At 42.9% G+C, this 16,876-nt stretch overlaps 1 protein-coding gene across 1 annotated transcript in view; it reads left to right on the top strand.

The window, feature by feature from the left end:
- The window catches only part of LOC104162351 (cytoplasmic dynein 1 intermediate chain 1), a gene marked incomplete at its 3' end in the record, with an annotated part of 136,397 nt that overhangs the window by 82,909 nt on the left and 36,612 nt on the right, over positions 1-16,876 (top strand). Inside the window, exons 6-8 of the mRNA XM_009701063.1 lie at positions 5,479-5,568; positions 15,047-15,209; positions 16,376-16,475. Of these exons, the coding sequence (XP_009699365.1) occupies positions 5,479-5,568; positions 15,047-15,209; positions 16,376-16,475 (353 nt within the window). The remainder of the gene's footprint in view (positions 1-5,478; positions 5,569-15,046; positions 15,210-16,375; positions 16,476-16,876) is intronic.

The following is a 16,876-nucleotide window of genomic DNA, read 5'->3' as shown; positions in this document are numbered from 1 at the left end:
CAAGTGTTTACAGGGCTTCCCGCTCCATTTATTGTGATTGCAAAGTGATGATCTGTCCTTGTGGAGGCCAAGGCAAAGGCCAGGCATAAAGCAGGCTCATTGGAGCTAGTAGTGGGGCAGCATTTGAAAATTAGTAGTGTACACACAGATTAAGCAAAACCAGGTTTGTAGGGAGAGGTCATGCTTTTTTATTAGAGCAACTTCTATAGTTGGAAAAAACAGGCAAGCTTTTAGACAGACAAGACCACTTCTGGTCTGGAACAGAAGCAGGAGTGTTCAAGCTAAGTACAAACTGAGAACAATTGCTCTGCTTTTACTTCATCATGTTAAACAAAGCACTGTTAGGACTGATTGGCCACCTCCTAGAGCCTGGAGAGTCGTCAAGCTCTGAGTTTAGAAGAAACTGTATTTGATACAGCTATGTCGGTCTATATTAATCTCACATATGGCTCCACCAGCTTCAGCAGACGAACATCTTTAACCTAAGCATTTAATGATAATTTCCATTGAGAGGAGAGGGACATTTTTCAAGGGCATGTAGTGACAGGACAACGGGCAATGGCTTTAAACTGGAAGAGGGAAGATTTACATTGAATATTAGGAAGAAATTCTTCCCTGTGAGGGTGGTGAGGCACTGGAACAGGTTGGCCAGAGAAGTTGTGGATGCCCCATCCCTGGAAGTGTTCAAGGCCAGATTGGATGAGGCTTTGAGCAACCTGTTCCAGTGGAAGGTGTCCCTGCCCATGGCAGGGGAGTTGGAACTGGATGACCTCTGAGGTCCCTTCCAACCAGACCATTCTATGATTGGCAAGTTAAAGTGGAAAAAACCTTTTCACACAAGCTGCAAACAGAAGAAAATCCTAGCTAGCTATGATTTACAGTAAAAGGCAGAGTGGCCTTATTGGGCAGGACTCTACACTGAAACTCTGAAGCCAACCCTCTATTCTTCACTCAGCTGCTGGTCTACTGAATGATCTACAGTAAGTGGGTCTATCCGTCAGCTTCTGCATGGTAAATGGGCATAATAAAACTGGCCTCCTTGCAAAGTCCTTTGAGATCTACAAAGGAGAAATGTTACACAGCAGTTATACACTTCTTCATTACTAGCTCTTTTTCATGTGGTTCCTTTAATAGACATTTGGGTTCTGATTTTGATCTTGTGAACAGGGTGTAACACTACTGGTGCTAGTAGCAACTCTGTGTTTGCCAAATGTGACTAGAAGACTCCTGCTACTGTGACATAAGTAGTTAAAAAGTTATTTCTCTAAACTTCCCATTGCCAGGTATGCTCTTAACTAGGGAAGGGCTATTTGTGTTCAGGAGCTACAGAAGTGTTTTCATCTCCCTGGACAATTACTGCAATGGCACATCCGATCTGAGTAGGCACGTGTGGAAACAAATAACCATGTAGACGCTCACAGATTCTCCAATAAATGCACAATAAATATTATCTTTTTCACATTTAAGTAAAACACAGGAAAATCAATGCTGAAGCATTCACCATTATTCTGTAATGTATGTGTATGGGCACAAATGCATAACTATACTCAGGCACAATAGCAAATGTGTGTACTATGAACACGTGTAAGTATCCATACATTGGCATTAGATAGTGTGCAATATAAAAAAAAAAAAAGGCAAATAAACATTCAGGTTGCAAAGGCAAGCAACATTGGATATTCCAGAATGCATGTTTCCTGGGCATCCTTAATTCGTCCTTTTGAATATGCATGATGATACAATTTTAATTACACGATAAAGTGTAGGGTTTTTTTCCTTAACAGATTCTTGTTTCAGCCAGTCAATGGGAAGACAGTTTTTTAACCCTCTGGTTTTCATCTTCTTCCATTCGCTGCTCTGACCTCAGATTTCATGTTAATGCACATGGTCCAAGTTTTACACTGAACACAGAAAACATTAGTCCTCTTCCAAGCTTTTGTTTCTCTGTTGCTTCTATGACGACATCTTAATATGCCCCAAATCCTGATGAATGTATCTCTGCAACACATCTGTGCAGGGTGAGAATACTATTATCTTGACAATATTATTGCCATCATGCAAAAGCACTGAGCACAGGGGCAGAAAGGACAAAAATGTCAGAACGACAACTTTCAGTGAAAGCTGAGAGAGATGTGGGAGCTTTTGCATGCATAGCTTTTCCTAGCACTTTCTCCACTCAAAGCACAGGGCCAGTTGACTTCAGCTCTCAGCACTTCTGCATTTCAGGCCCCAGGTGTCTCTTGTTGAGCACCCAGAAAATGAGGCCAAGCACTCAAGAGGGAGGAAATTCCAGAATGATGTCATCATGCCTACACGTGGGGAGGGGGAAGGAGCTAATCGTGCCCAGGCAATCCAAATTCTGGCATTTGCTAACATTTTAGCATTTGGCTCACAACGCTATCATTCTTTTAGCTGAGTTTCTCTGTCTATGTGTATACATTTCTCTGTAAATAAAAAAGGACATCTGAACTGTGTCTAATCTGCTAAAAACTCTTGCACTGCTTTCTCAGTAAAACAAATTTATTGATGTGTGTGCCCTTGGAAAAAGGCATGGCATGTGTTATAATAACCTTTACTTATTTTTCCTGCTGCAATTACATCTAGAGAAATCTGGGGAAACTTGGGTTTGATTGTTCACAGAAGAGGAAGGAAGGGAAGTAAAGAAGATCTACCGTACTAGGTGCTGAAGTATCAATACATCCCCCTACTCCGCCTGTGCCTCAGCCATTCATTCCTACTCTGCTTTAGAGGCAGGAACGGGCTGTAGGCAGGCAAACAATTTGACATCCAAAGTCAGGGGGATCAAGGACTTCTAGGGGACAGGGATAAATTTTCTTCACTTCAGTCTGAAGCCCACTACTAAATCTCAAGTTCTACATTTGCTATGTTGTCCCTATCCATTACCAAATTACAAGTGAGGAGGCATTAAAAAGCATAGCATGCTGCATTAAAAATCCCAAAATTTTCAACTAAATATTGGGGGTTTTTTGTTTGCTGCCTGCAAGTTTTCTCAAACCCTTCCCCTTCTTAAACTTTGCTGCACAAGCTGAGAGGTTGGAAACAGGTTAAAAATGGAAGCTGAAATCCATATGTAAACAGCTGGCTCTAAGAGCTGGTGCTGTAGGGAATGAAAACTTGTAATGCAAGACTCACAAAACTCTTGTGGGAGTTGGCTTCAGTGGGTATCTACCATAAGCGTGTCTGTGTGCATGTATCTGTACACCATTGCGATCTTATCTGTGTGTGCATATGTACCTGAGGTTAGTGGAGTACTCACTCCCTGCTGCACTGGTCACTCCTCTCTTCTGAAACTTCTCATCTGTTCTTTGAAACCGGGAGTGCCTCTCTCTTTCATACATCCCCGTCTCTACTAGCACCACAGACTGATGGTAGAAGGACCTTTTTTACCCATTCTATGCATACAGCAGGAGAGCTTTTCTGGCTGATTCTCTGCTGACTGCGTCGGGTGTTATCTGTCTTTCAGCCAGTGGAGAGAGCAATGTGTTTTCCCTGCCGAACTGAAACGCCCTGGCTTGCTCTCTGAAAGCTCTTCTCTATAGCCCTTCTGTATAGGGTACCTAGGGAAACGTAATTGTCAAGTGAGGCATCAAAGGGAGGCATCGTGAATACTCTACCTTTTCCCCACTCGAAGTTTCATGATCTGAAAAATCCCTGATAAAGGAGTGGCATTCATTAGTAGTGCTTTTAATTCTGGAAAAGCCTCCTCATCCCTGTCAGATTCCTCCTCCCTTCCCAGCCTGGGGAGCACATGGTTATCCCTCTTTCCTGATGGCTGAGGAGCTGAGCCTTCCCTTTTGCCTTGCTGCGGTTGCTAGCGGTAGGAGGAGTGATGGCAGAGCTTATGGCAAGATTTCCTCATTTTCCCAAGAGGGAAAAGCGTATCTGTCCATGCTGAGACACTTCCTTACAGTATGTGGCTAAGCGATGCTCTCCAGCCAAGATATCAGGTAGCAACATGTGCTCCGTGGGCTTCTGGGGAGAGAAGTCCTAGGGTAGGCAACGTGATGGGAATAGTATAGTGCCTGTTACGTTATTGAAAACAAAATACAGGCGTGTGTTACTGTTGGCTGAATGCAATCTGTCAGCACCAACATTTCTGCAAGAAGCCAGGACTGACTGCGGCCAGCCTTCGCAGGAGAAGGTGCCAGTAGCCAAGCAGTTGGAGAAGCATGACATGTTGCCCTCTGCCCACTTCCAGGCCGTGTTAACGTGGCAGTGTTAGAGCAGGGAGCGTGCCTTGAGAAGCACCATATCACAAGAAACCGTGTAGTGACAGGCAGATTGCTCAGAAAGCCCTGAAGGAACTGCAGAGGTTTTGCTGATGGCTGAACGCCCTGGGGCCAGGACAACATGTGTTCTCTCATTCGATGGACTGACCCAGGGCGCTGCTGGTGCTTGCTGACCCTTGATGGTACACTAAGCTCCAGAATCCCTCCAGAATAATTCCTCCATAGCCCACAGATTTGATCATCCTGATTGTTAATTACTGTAACTCACTCCTTTAGGACCAGCTATATTTTCAGTCTTTGTAGTTCACTGAATCTAGAATGCTGAGCATCCCTACCATCTCAAGAGTGTGAGTGGGTTGGGTGCCAGCCCTGGGCACTGGAGAATGAATCACGTTGCTGTAGCTGGGAACAAGTAACAAGGGTTAGGTAGGCTTTGAGCCATTTTGGGGTATCACCGTCTTTGCAGCTCTGCTTGTATTATGTTTTGGCCTGGACAATCAGAACTCTTGTAACTTCAGACAGACATCAAGGAATGAATGGTTTGCCCTCCTGAATAAAATGAGAACATGTGAGTGTGGGGAGAGAGGCATTTGCATATGTCAGGAAAGGTCATTAAAACATCTGGCAGTAGTAACTGACATGTGTCAAATTTTAGTGTTCATTAAATTTGTATTAATGCAAGAATGGTTCTTAAGCTCCAAATGCCACTTCTGGTTGCTGTGTTCCCCCAGTTGATGGTGATGACTTCTCAGAACTGTATCATGCTTGTTTGCTTGCTAGTGGCATCTGACCTGAGGTCAGATTTCTATTTAACCCCTTCCTGTAGGTCAAAAGACAAATTAATCTGGTGAGAATTGAATTGGAAATGAGGTGTCTGAATAGCAGGTGTCCCAACCATGGAATAGCTGCCAGGCTGAAACATATTTGCATCTGTTCTTATGCCATCCAAGAAGTCATCTCCGAGGTCAGGGAGACATTCAGCCAACATCTGAGATGGGAAGTTGCTACAGGGAGCTGAAGTGGCAGGTGCCCTGTGTTAGCAGATTATCTTGCAGTCTGGGGGAAATGTCTGAGAGTGTCACTCTGAGTATAAACATAAACAGTTTCATTTATTGTGCACTTTGCTTTACCTGTGTTTACTACCAGTTTATAATGATAAAGAAGATACATAATTTCCATCCCCCTTAAAAAGGAGAATCTCACAAATCTTTTTCTTCATTTTTTTTAGAGGATGAAGATGATGAAGAGATGGTGGAGCCAAAAGCACAGGATGACTTGGAGACAGAAAATCAAGACCAGAAGCAGGAAGTGAAAGAAGGTACTTTAAAAAATGAAAAGGATTTTGTTACAGCTTTAAAGGACTGAATCCTGCAAGTAGTTATTCTTGTAGGTAGTTTCCATTATTGAGAACACTGCAAAATCAAAACAGTCAGCGGTTTTATTGATTCAAAACCATATGAGTGGCATAAAAGCAGAAAATTGTATCCCAGTGACCCAGCTGGTAGGTCTGAGAAGCTTGTGAAAGGCACAAGACTTCAGCTGTTTAGAAGCAGCTATATGTCCTCATAATTTGGGAACAAAGTAGGGATTCTTGGATTCCAGGACTGGTACTTACTTGTCCTCTAGCTCAAATAGCCTGCTTATGTGAAAGATTTAAAATGTGAATGCCAGGCATTCCAGCAGCTCCATAAAGTTGGTTGGTCTTCGAAGGTACTTAGAGCCCATAACTGTCTGCCTGCTTGAAAGGGACAAAATTAAACCTAGTGGTGATCAGGAATCTTCCAGCAGAAAACCATTTCACTGGAAAATGTTGACTGTCAAAATCAAAACTTTTTGTGGGAGCTGCCCCAAGGGAACTTAAAGTCAAAACTGAAGCCAGGCAGGTCCAGCCCTTCTGTCCATTCCTCTGGATTGAGACACTCTCCAGGGATACAAGAGACAAAAATTCAGGTTACTACTTCTTTCTGGTGCAGACAAGAGACACTTGCCAAAGTCATGCATGTCAGCACTGGACATGGTAGATATACTGAGTGTCTCATTTACTTCCCTTGGACCCGTTCTAGCTTTCGAAATTAGAAGAAGGGTGTGTCATTTGCTCTTCCTCATCTGGGAATTTACTAGAGTATTGGCTATGCTGGTGTGTCACTTTGGACAGTCAGTGCTCACCCCTGTGTGGAGTGGTGGAAAAGAGCTGAAATACCAGCAGCTCCAGTGTGAGAGGAAATGAGTTTCTTCTCCAGCATTTCTTAGCTCTGTATTGCCAGGACTGCTCACAATGCTGTTTACCCTCTTCAAAGGTAACTGACTTCCTCAGGCAGGGCCTAAGTCACTTCTTGCTATGGTGGTCATTACCAGGATGATTCTGTGACCTTGGCTTTGTTTTATACAAGATAATCTCACTACGGGAAAAATATGGGATTGTTTTACAGAGCAGCCCATGAAACCGTTAACTGTGGATACAGCACTGGATGCTCCTTTCTTGTCCAGGGGAGCCTGGCATGATTTACATCGGTGTCCAAAAAACCTGAGTCTGGTGTATAGTGCCCACATTCGCCCTCCTCACACACTGAAGTGAATTGCAGTACCAGCCATGCTGTTTTGATTATAAATTGATCTTTCTTCCCTCTTAAAAGCATCATAGAAATCACTCATGCCATAAATCCTGCAGCGTCCATTGCTCATTAGGTCCTTGTAGAAACATGGAGGGGGGGAACTCAATCCTCCCACCTCTCATCCTTCTGCCTCTCCCACTGCCCCCTGCCGCCACTGCCGTGGGTGGAGGGGAGCAGCGGTGGCAGCAGGAACGGGAGTCACACACAAGTCTGCAAAGGCAGAACTGAAGATATAAGCAAGAAGCGTGGCAACGTAGAAAAACTTACTTTTTCCTGAAAATTACCCTTCATCCCAAAACTGTGGGGTCAATTCACACACGGATGCTAGCAGTCACTGGACTTAACACAGTATCTCTTGCTGATGACAACAGGAAGCCATAAAAACCAATATCACTGCACCCAGTGCATAAGCACTGTCCTGAATTGCTGAATGTCTCTCCAGTATTCAGCTTACAGCTGATTCCACCCCCATTTATTTCCACATGAAAGTAACGCTAGCACTTATACCAGGGGAGAAAGCACAACCTCCTGCATGAAGAGAAGAAGAAAAAAATCTAAATACATTCCTGATTTATTTCACTTTTTCGTGGGCTTTCAAGTTAGCCTTTTATGTACTTTGCTGACCAAGCACCACTGCCAACATCTTTTATTTCTTTGTTGTATTTTAGTCTCGGGGCAGTGCTCCCCTTCCCTGCCTAGCAGACCCCCCCCAGGAACGATAGATCAACTGCGCTAGTTTAGCACTAGTCTCAGACACACAGGCTGCAGGCAGTAAAAGAAAGGCACAGCTTGTTTTAGCAGAACCGGCTTTGTGAGGTGCTAGCACTTGACTGGGTTCAAGGAAGAAGAAAACATGCTCATTGCTTGATAGAAAGTGAACTTGACCTGCAGTACGTGTTGTGACGGCTAAGATAGTGGCATGCTGATTACTGGCATTAAATGCTGTGAATCAAATGAAGCAGTTGTCCCCAAATTGACAGGGAATGGAGTAATTTTTTAGCATTTGGTGTCGTTCTCTCCCTGTTGGTTTTAGCCCTTTCACCAACAAAATCCCATTTTCCTCTCTGTTGTAATCACCCTTCTCATGTTCTGAGCAACATTCAGAGTTTGAAGCCATCGTTTGTGTTTCATGGAAGTGATTAAAACCATGTTACAAGTCAAGCAGGAGTTTAGAAGAACATTTCCTGTCGGTGCTGCACTCTGTGTGCCTACTCAGAATTAATAGCTTTTCTGCAAATTAGCACATAATGGGTTAAAAGCATGTTTATGTTGGCATTAAGTACTCTGGCTTCTTTTTCTCTGCAAGGCAAGACAATATTTTGCAAACTTTTTAAAGAATCTCTAATAGATATTATAGTGGCGCCATTCACACTGCTATATAGTAGTTAAGGCTGTGTCAGCACTTCCATTATGAATCCTGTTTTTCAGGGATTTATAACCCAGCCGTAAAAATTTGCTCTGGGCTGAAATTTGGTTTCAGCTCAGGGAGCACATTTTTTAACAGATTAAAAAAAATCAGCGTGGCCTTTTTTGAGTTATAGGAGTGTTAGAAAAAAAACCATGGGAGAGAGAAGTGCACGGAGAGAAAGTCAGACAATGTTTTCATGAATATAACTCAAAAATAGGTCAGGATAAAAAATAAAACTTAGATCCAGTCTGCTCAGTCTCCCTCTCCCCAAGCCAGCAGGAACGGAGTGCTCTATTTTTATAATGGTATTTTAAGAGGAAATGTGATTTTTTTTTCTTTGTGGTTTATAGGTAGTCCAATTTAATTCTGCAAATGTTTATTGCATGCTTAATTTCCTCGTCTTCCCCCTGCACACCCCAGAGTCGCTCTGCAAGGTTTGCTGGGCTTATTCAGCAGGCATGGCTGTTTGCAGGGTCTGACCCTGGTTCTGGACCTGTTTCAGCATCACCGTGAGGCACACAATGCACCTGCATATAGGGCAGCCTGCCTGGCACAACACCTCTTGCGGGACTTCATTGCCATGGAGGTGCTAAGGGCAGAGGAGCAGCTTGAGCCCTCCAAAGTGTTTCTGTAGTGGGAGGTGAAGACCTGGCTTGTTGACCATTTGAAGCATATGAAGCCTTGGAACCCCCGTTAGTTTTTTTCCACAGGGCTGCCTGTTGCCACCCATGTCTCAGGTGCATGGTGTCCCCGCCATCCTTGGAAGAGCCAAGTGTGGGGTACCTGCTGCTGAACTGGGTTGGGCTCTGCCTGTTCCCAGCGTCTCCTGACCATGTAAACAAGAGACTGGTCCCAAACTGTGGCATCAAGTGGGTTGGGGCTTTCCACCGCCAGAGAGCTCTGGAGCTCCACCTAAGGCATCTCTTTGTGTCAGTACAAACCACATGAACAGCGGGACAGGCTGGGTCTTGAAAGTGGGTCTCAACCTGCGTTTATCTGTAGTCGTGGATATATCCACAGAAACTTGCATGAAAGACTGTGATGGGGGAGGCTGGGACCTGCAACTTCAAAGTGCTGCTGTGCCCTGTTCTCACCCTGGCCCTGCGCGTGGGGCTCAGGTGTCCACGCAGCGGGCTGCGGTGGGGGAGATGGTTTAGCCCTCGCTAGCTCAGGCATCAGCATTGGAGAAGCAGGACAAGGTTGCCGCCTTTGCCCCTGTGATCTCTTTGAGGTTTGTAATAGCCTGTAACACCACAGTTTCACTGCCACCAACACCAGAGCGAGCTCGGGTGTGCTGACCCATCTTGATAGCTCAGCTCAGGCGTGCTCAGGGCTGTTGCTCAGCACAGCCCCTGGAGAAGCACGATCAGTGGGAACAGCCCTATCTAGCACAGCTTCAAATTTAAGGCTCTGGGCCTTACTACTCCAGAACTGAGTAATCCCTAAATGCACCTTGAAATCTCCCTTTACATGTTCAGCAATTGTGTAATGCAGGGACTTGCGTTTTAAACCCAACACAACCAGCATACGGCACATTACCAAACCAGGATACGGCACATACCAAGCCTGACATGCAAGTGAGAAGGACAAGAAAAACAAGAGCACCACAGGCTATCAGCGGACAAGGACTAAAAGCTGCTGAGAGCCCCTTAGCACCTTGTGGTTCTCACTCTGTACATTTCTACCATCCTCGGTCATCAACACATCTACAGTTTACATGGGTTTAAATGGACGCTGAAAGAAATAATACATCTCTTAAAAGGGTTTTACTAATCTCCTTCTGTCTCTCATTATATATCTGGGCTCATAGCAAGGCTGCTTCTTGCTTTACTCTTTTTGTTAGTTCACCCTTTCTTTAATTCACTTCCTCTTTCTGTTATTTTTTTCTTTTTTAGCTTTAATGGACTTAATTTCTTTTGTCAGGTTTTTACAATTGCTGAGGTTCCAGGAGAATATTTTTTATATTCTATTATACTTATTTGAATGTGGGCCTTTTTTCTGTTTTGTTGTTTGGTTGGGTTTTTTTAATACATTTTTGGCTCCCTTGGGAGAAGGCTTGAATCCTGGTATTTAAATATTTGTGAATTTGATCCTGTCCTGTTATCACAACTATTTATATTATATTGACTACAAACGTGCTTCTGCCAGATAAGAACAAGTCTGCAGCGTTTTTTATCTTAGTTCCTAAAGATCCAAGGAAATGTTTTAATATAAACTCTTTTTTTCTGTTTTGTCCAAAGATATTTCTGGACAAAGGACGTGATGTGAAATATGGTATTTCCAAGGATCATGTTAAATCATGTGAAATAATAAAATGCTCTTATTTTCAGAAATAGGCATTGAACAAATCTGTGGCTTTCATGTCACGTTCAATTTTTGTTACATGTTCTAGACCTTTTTGCTCATGCACAAGTGCACTATGTCTTTCATTAGGATATACCTTGCATTTTCTTCTCCTGTGGTGTCCTCTGTGCATATACAACTCCACAGTGGTTTAATTTTAAATGTAAATTCAATTTTATTTTGTACAGTATTATGCATTAATGTGCATACAGGGCTTCTTTGATACATGCTGTTGACCTCCTAACCCCAGAGCCACCCGGACAGCACTCTGCTTGTGAGTACGCAATCCCATCAACGTTTCAGTGGGTGCACGGACAGACAGGGTGCCCAGTGGCCCTGTTAGGCAGAACATGGTGAGTTCGCCATGGGTCCACTTGCCATGAGGTGTGCGGGGACAGGCGTGGGTTCAGCTCCTCCCGGTGGGAAGCACAGCACAGGCACAATAGTTCATTACAAAGGCATGATATAGAAACAAGAACAAAGTATAGCTCTTCCTTTGCAGGTGCTTTCATTGCACACCAGGCAATAGGCACGTAACTTTTAGCACTGCTAAGCTAAGCATCGCACTAGGCTTTATTAGACACAGAAGGTTAGATGTGGTTTGTTTGGTTTTTACGCCAGGGAGAGCAGATACTTGAAGGCAAGTGCTGTATTCTTATGGGGAATTTCTGAAGGTATTGTCACATCACATAGGTCTCTGTGACAAAACAAAACAAAAAATACTTTGATCAGCTACTTATGTTTCTCAGAGTTTTCCTGGAAGAGAGCCTGTGTCTCTTGAAAGCTGAGATCAAAGTAGCTGTAAGCTCTCCGATATAGGAAGAAAAATTGCAGAAAATTACATAGATTCTTTTTATTTTATTCAAGGTAATGGACAGACGGGAGAAGGAACAAGGGGAAAATGAAAGTGGCTCTGAAAGATAAATGGTTAGAAAATCTTCATATTTGAAAGAACAAGCCTGTCTGTTTTGGTTTTTTTGCTTATACTTCATGTATTTGCAGTAGTTACAGCAATGTTTTACACTGGAAAAAGTAATGATGTTAACATTCTTGTAAGAAGAGATTGCCTCAAATAAAACTTCAGAGGCAGCCAAATGAAAGAAGAAAATAAGGTTAAAATATGAAGCTTAATATCGCCAGGGGGCATCTGGTGTGTCAGTCAGATGAATGAGGTAAACTGATTTATGCCCTACAAACTTTAGCCAAGGTGCTTCTGATGCCGAAGAGGGTTTAACAGACTGCTGGCCTCCCACAGATCAGTGCTAACTGCAAGGGAGATTTTGCTGAGGTAGAACTGCAATCACGTGTGTTTCTGTTGCTTGTGAACACTTCACAGCTCCCAAGCTGTTTATTTTTTGCCTTTTCCCTTTCTATTGATTTTTGGGTGTATTTTCTTTGCCAGTTATAGTCGGCAAATGACCAAGTAATAAATTTATATTTCCAAGCTGTAGAGAGGATTTGACTTAGCAAATAATTTTTACCATTTGAGCAGTTTTAAATGAGTTTTCCAGTTGCCTTTGCAGTTATTTTCTCCCCTTTTTATGCCATTTTGCTGCATTGTCATGCTTGTTGTCTTTGATTCTCGGAAAGCGATGCTTTAGTGGTGACAGTGGGATATTGCCTCATTACAGGCTTCCTTGCCAGATGAGTTCCCTTTTAATGCCAATTACTGTTTAGCAGTGGATGCTGCAATAGGTCAACCTGTACTTTTTGCTAGTCATTCCTTTTTTTCACATGTATTGCTTCTGTCTAAAGCACTTAGAGGCAAATTGTGCTCCTGCCTTGGTAATTGTTGCTCTGCTACTCAGAGGGACCGTGTGGGGGGACCTAGATGTTCTCTGGATGTGTGGAGCTCCACAGGGACCACTGACCTGGTGGTAGGAGACATAGGGCCAAGGCCATAGGAGATCATCAAAGGCTAAAGTTTCTAACTTCTTACCTGCTTTGTCTCCTGAGGGCCAAATTGCTCTTCTACCTTTTGCATTTTTCCTATCCTCTATATTTAGCCCAGGTGTAGTGCAGAGATTTTGTCCTTCGGAGCTAATGCTTTGACCAGTTGAGGCAAACCTAAGCGTGGTGATAACAGCTTCTCCCAACCACAGGGAGTGCTCTGAAAGCCAGTATGCTGAAAACTGGGGGAGAAGAGTACTGCAGTAATGCTGACCATGTCACTACTCCTGCCTGCTCTTGTGCCTTTCAGTCCCTCCTTGCCTCTGGGGCTGGTGATGTCGTACTTGGGCACTGGAGCTCACGAATCTGGTGTGAACTACGGGAAAATCAGATGGCAAGCAAGGGCTACAGCTCCCTGGTAGCTGAAAGTAGCTGTGTGGCATGGCACAGCAACTGGAAAATAATTTTGAACTGCAACTTTAAACTCTGTCACTTGTCATTTAATTAAGCATTAAGATACGTATGACAGGGCTGGGAGTTAAACTTTGATGTATACTGGGTGTTCTTTGAGGCACTGTGCTGAATTATCTTTTTTGGCTGCTGGTGTTTAAACCCAATATAGCCTAGGGAGACTGTAAGGTCATTTTCACAGGTAAATACCTCAAATCTGTAGTGTAAAGCCAAACGCAGGAGACCTTTGGTCATCAGTTAAACTCTAAGTACCGGTTTATGTAACTTTGCAATAAAACTGTTTATGATATGATTTTTGTGTACCTAATTACAAATTTGGAATGAAATTCTCTGTTAGCATAATTCCTATGATGTCAACAGAGCTTTTCATGCTAGGAGTTTAAGCTAGTTGCTGGAGTGGTTGGGTGTAACTGTGAAGATACTAATGGCATTTTTTGAAATACAAGTAATTCTGAAATACAACTAAAATGATGGTTTAAAAGAAAATGCGGGCAAAGACATAACTGGTCTACAACATTGCCACAATATCAATATGACCTTGCTAGTGTAATTGAGAACAGAATTTTGCACTGTAGCAATAGCAGCATCCCAATTTGTTTTCCCTCTGATACTCACATTTGAGTTGGAATTTACCAACAGGTCATTAAACTGATGGAGAAGTAGCATTGGTACATCCTGCAAAGACAGTATTTTTCAAATTCTCATGGTTTAACCCCAGCCGGCAACCAAGCTGCAGGCAGCCGCTCGCTCACTCCCCCCTCCAGTGGGATGCGGGAGAGGATCAGAAAAGTGAGAAAATTCAAGTGTTGAGATAAAAACAGTTTAATAGGTAAAGCGAAAGCTGTGCACACAAGCAAAACAAAACAAGGAATTAATTCACCGCTTCCTATGGGCAGGCAGGTGTGCAGCCACCTCATGAAAGCCGGGCTCCATCACTCATAACGATGACTTGGGAAGACAAACGCCGTCTCTCCAAATGTCTCCCCTTCCTTCTTGCCCCAGCCTTGCAGGCTGAGCATGATGCCATATGGTATGGAATATCCCTTGGGTCATTGGGTCAGCTGTCCCAGCTGTGTCCCCTCCCAACTCCTTGTGCACCCCCAGCCTCCTCGCTGGTGGGGTGGGGTGAGGAGCAGAAAAGGCCTTGACTCCGTGTGAGCACTGCTCAGCAGTAATGAAAACATCCCGCTGTTATCAACACTGTTTCCAGTAGAAATCCAAACCATAGCCTCATACTGGCTCCCAGGAAGAAAATTAATTCTGTCCCAGCTGAAATCAGGACGCAAATGAAGGGCCATACTGGAAATATTGGTTTGGAAGTAAAGATTTAGCATCTCTGCGTATGTGTAAAGAAGCAACTTCATCTCACAGCGGCCAAGCTATCATGACCAGTGCCTGCGACAGTTTCTACCCCCTCCTAGGGCAGCTTTGGCTACGGCTCAGTGACATTTGTTGCCCTGGCTCTGAGGATTCCTCTGCAAGGAATAAAACTGCCTTAAAGAAACTGGTGTTTGGCCAGTTGCTTTTGATTTTGCTGCCTCAGAGAATATCTTAGGTTATTTACTTCACAAAAGCTCTAAAGCAAAGACAGAATTTATCAGTGACACCAAGGAGAAATGGGAAGAAATGAAGGGAGAGATTATGTGAGCCCTTTTTAATACAAAGAACTGTAGTATAAGAAGATTATTTTATCTTTGGCTCCTTTGACAGGTCCACTGTTACATAAGTGTTCTGCTTTTTTAGGTATTGCCTAAACGTCAGTCACAGCCATTTCCTGAAACGGGAACACTGAGTTTATTTAATTTGGGGGTTTTAAGTTTTTTCCATTTCAGAATAATAAATACATAAGATATAGGATCTCTTCTATGTAAATGCTACATTCTGGGAATATACAGGAGTGTGTTTTGATATACTAAAAAATTCTTAGTCATGATTTTAAGAGTAAAGCTTTGATTTTTGTCCTGACATTGCTACGGCAAGCTTTCAAGTCAAAAGAAACCCACTGAAGATGTTGATTCATTGGGAAAGGAGTGAAATGTCATACCCTTAACTACATCTTTTCATTTTCCAAGCTCCTCCTAGAGAATTGACAGAAGAAGAAAAACAGCAAGTTCTCCATTCAGAAGAATTCCTGATATTTTTTGACCGGACAATACGTGTAATTGAGCGAGCTTTGGCTGAAGATTCAGACATCTTCTTTGACTACAGTGGCAGAGATGTAGAAGAGAAAGATGGGTCAGTTTGTAGGGTTTTTTTGCTTTTGAAAAATAAACTTTATAAAAAGAATTCCAACGCTGGGAAGACTTGACTTTAAAACTAAATTAAACATTTTTATAGCTAAGAAAAGGTTAAAATCTCTCCGTGAAGGCCTGGGTCACTTTGTTAGCCAAAATTGTTTTGTAAAATAACTTCATGCTTTATTGCTCCGGGTTTTTTGCTTTGACGTATTATTCAGGCAGTTTAATTTTTTGTTCCATTTTTGAGATGAAATTTCAAGGTCTGAAGAAATAATTAAAAGAAGTAAATGTGTGTATACACATGTATATGTAGATGTGCATGTGTACATTCCAGTGGTGTATGTCTGTGTGCTTATATATTTTTACAAAGTCAAATTACTGTTGTTTATATTCCACTACTGCCTCAGATCTGTAACGCATCCCACTGTACTATGCATTGTGTGGATGAAAATGACGATCTCCCAAAGTGTTTGCAGTCTAAACGCATAAGACGAGAGGTGACAAGTTGCATATTCAGCAATTGATAGGGGAGTAGAAGCAGCAAGACTTGTTAGTAGGAGAGGAAGTATTTAGGTTTCAACAGCTGTGTATCCATTGAGGCCTCATGGCAAATCAGTAGCTATCACACTGAAGTTACTTACTGGAGGTTACTCCAGAGCATCACCTCTGTGAACTGGCTAAAAGCACCAGTGTGCCAGCCTTGGACCAGCACTGAGCTGCAGCCCGTCCTGATGGTGCCAGAAGGCATCCACTGTCTCCGGCACTGGGAGGAGATGCTGTACCTTTAAGATTTCGGGAATCAAAAGTAAGAGAGATTTCGTTATAACTTGGAGGTGAAGATTCAGAAGAGAGGGAGCTGAATGCCAGGGCCAGGTTCAGACCTGAGAGACAAAGGTGACAGAGGTGGCCCAGGGTGACCCAGAAGAGTCAGGAAGGCAGTGCAAAATTAAGAAATGTGATTTTGTGAAACGGATGTAAAATTTGTTCCTTGGTGCAGATTTGTTATCAGCAAGACAGACAATGAGAGCAATTAAATCAAGGTGGCAGACTTGCCCAGGCTGGGCAGAGATTTGAGAAGTAGTCAGAAACTTTTGCACTGATTGCTTTTCACAGCATTTGAACCCTGGTACTTCAAAAATTGTCACTTTGTTTGAATTCACACAGAGATGTTCAAGCAGGAGCCAACCTTTCCTTTAACCGCCAGTTTTACGATGAGCACTGGTCAAAGCATCGTGTCGTCACCTGTATGGATTGGTCTCTTCAGGTAAGATGTGTAGCCAGGATTTGTTTCCATATTCCTTCCAACTTATCCCTAAAAAAACTAAGGCCAACCTTAGTTTGCCCTTTGTTCTGCAGAGTATGACGTTATTTTTTAGCTAACAGCAGGGCCCTGAATGAGCAAATGCATGTTTCTCCATAAAGAAGAGTAGTGGACAATAATGAAGCTGTCATTTTTTTTTTTTATATGTCACTTGGTCTTCACAACCAGGATGTTATATTAAAACTATAGGATAACAAACCTACTAAGATGGAGTCTTTACTTTTCCTTCCCTCTCCGCTCCTTCAGCACATGGAAACTTTTTTAGGACAGAAGGTTTAAAATTAAACCAATTAAAAATAATTTACTAAATATGTAGCAATTGATTTAATAAATAGTTATACATA

The sequence above is a fragment of the Cariama cristata genome, unplaced genomic scaffold (assembly GCF_000690535.1).
Source record: "Cariama cristata isolate BGI_N322 unplaced genomic scaffold, ASM69053v1 scaffold1935, whole genome shotgun sequence".
Lineage (NCBI taxonomy): Eukaryota > Metazoa > Chordata > Aves > Cariamiformes > Cariamidae > Cariama > Cariama cristata.
The sequence above is the reverse complement of the archived record's forward strand: the minus strand, read 5'-3'. Positions and strand labels throughout refer to the sequence as shown.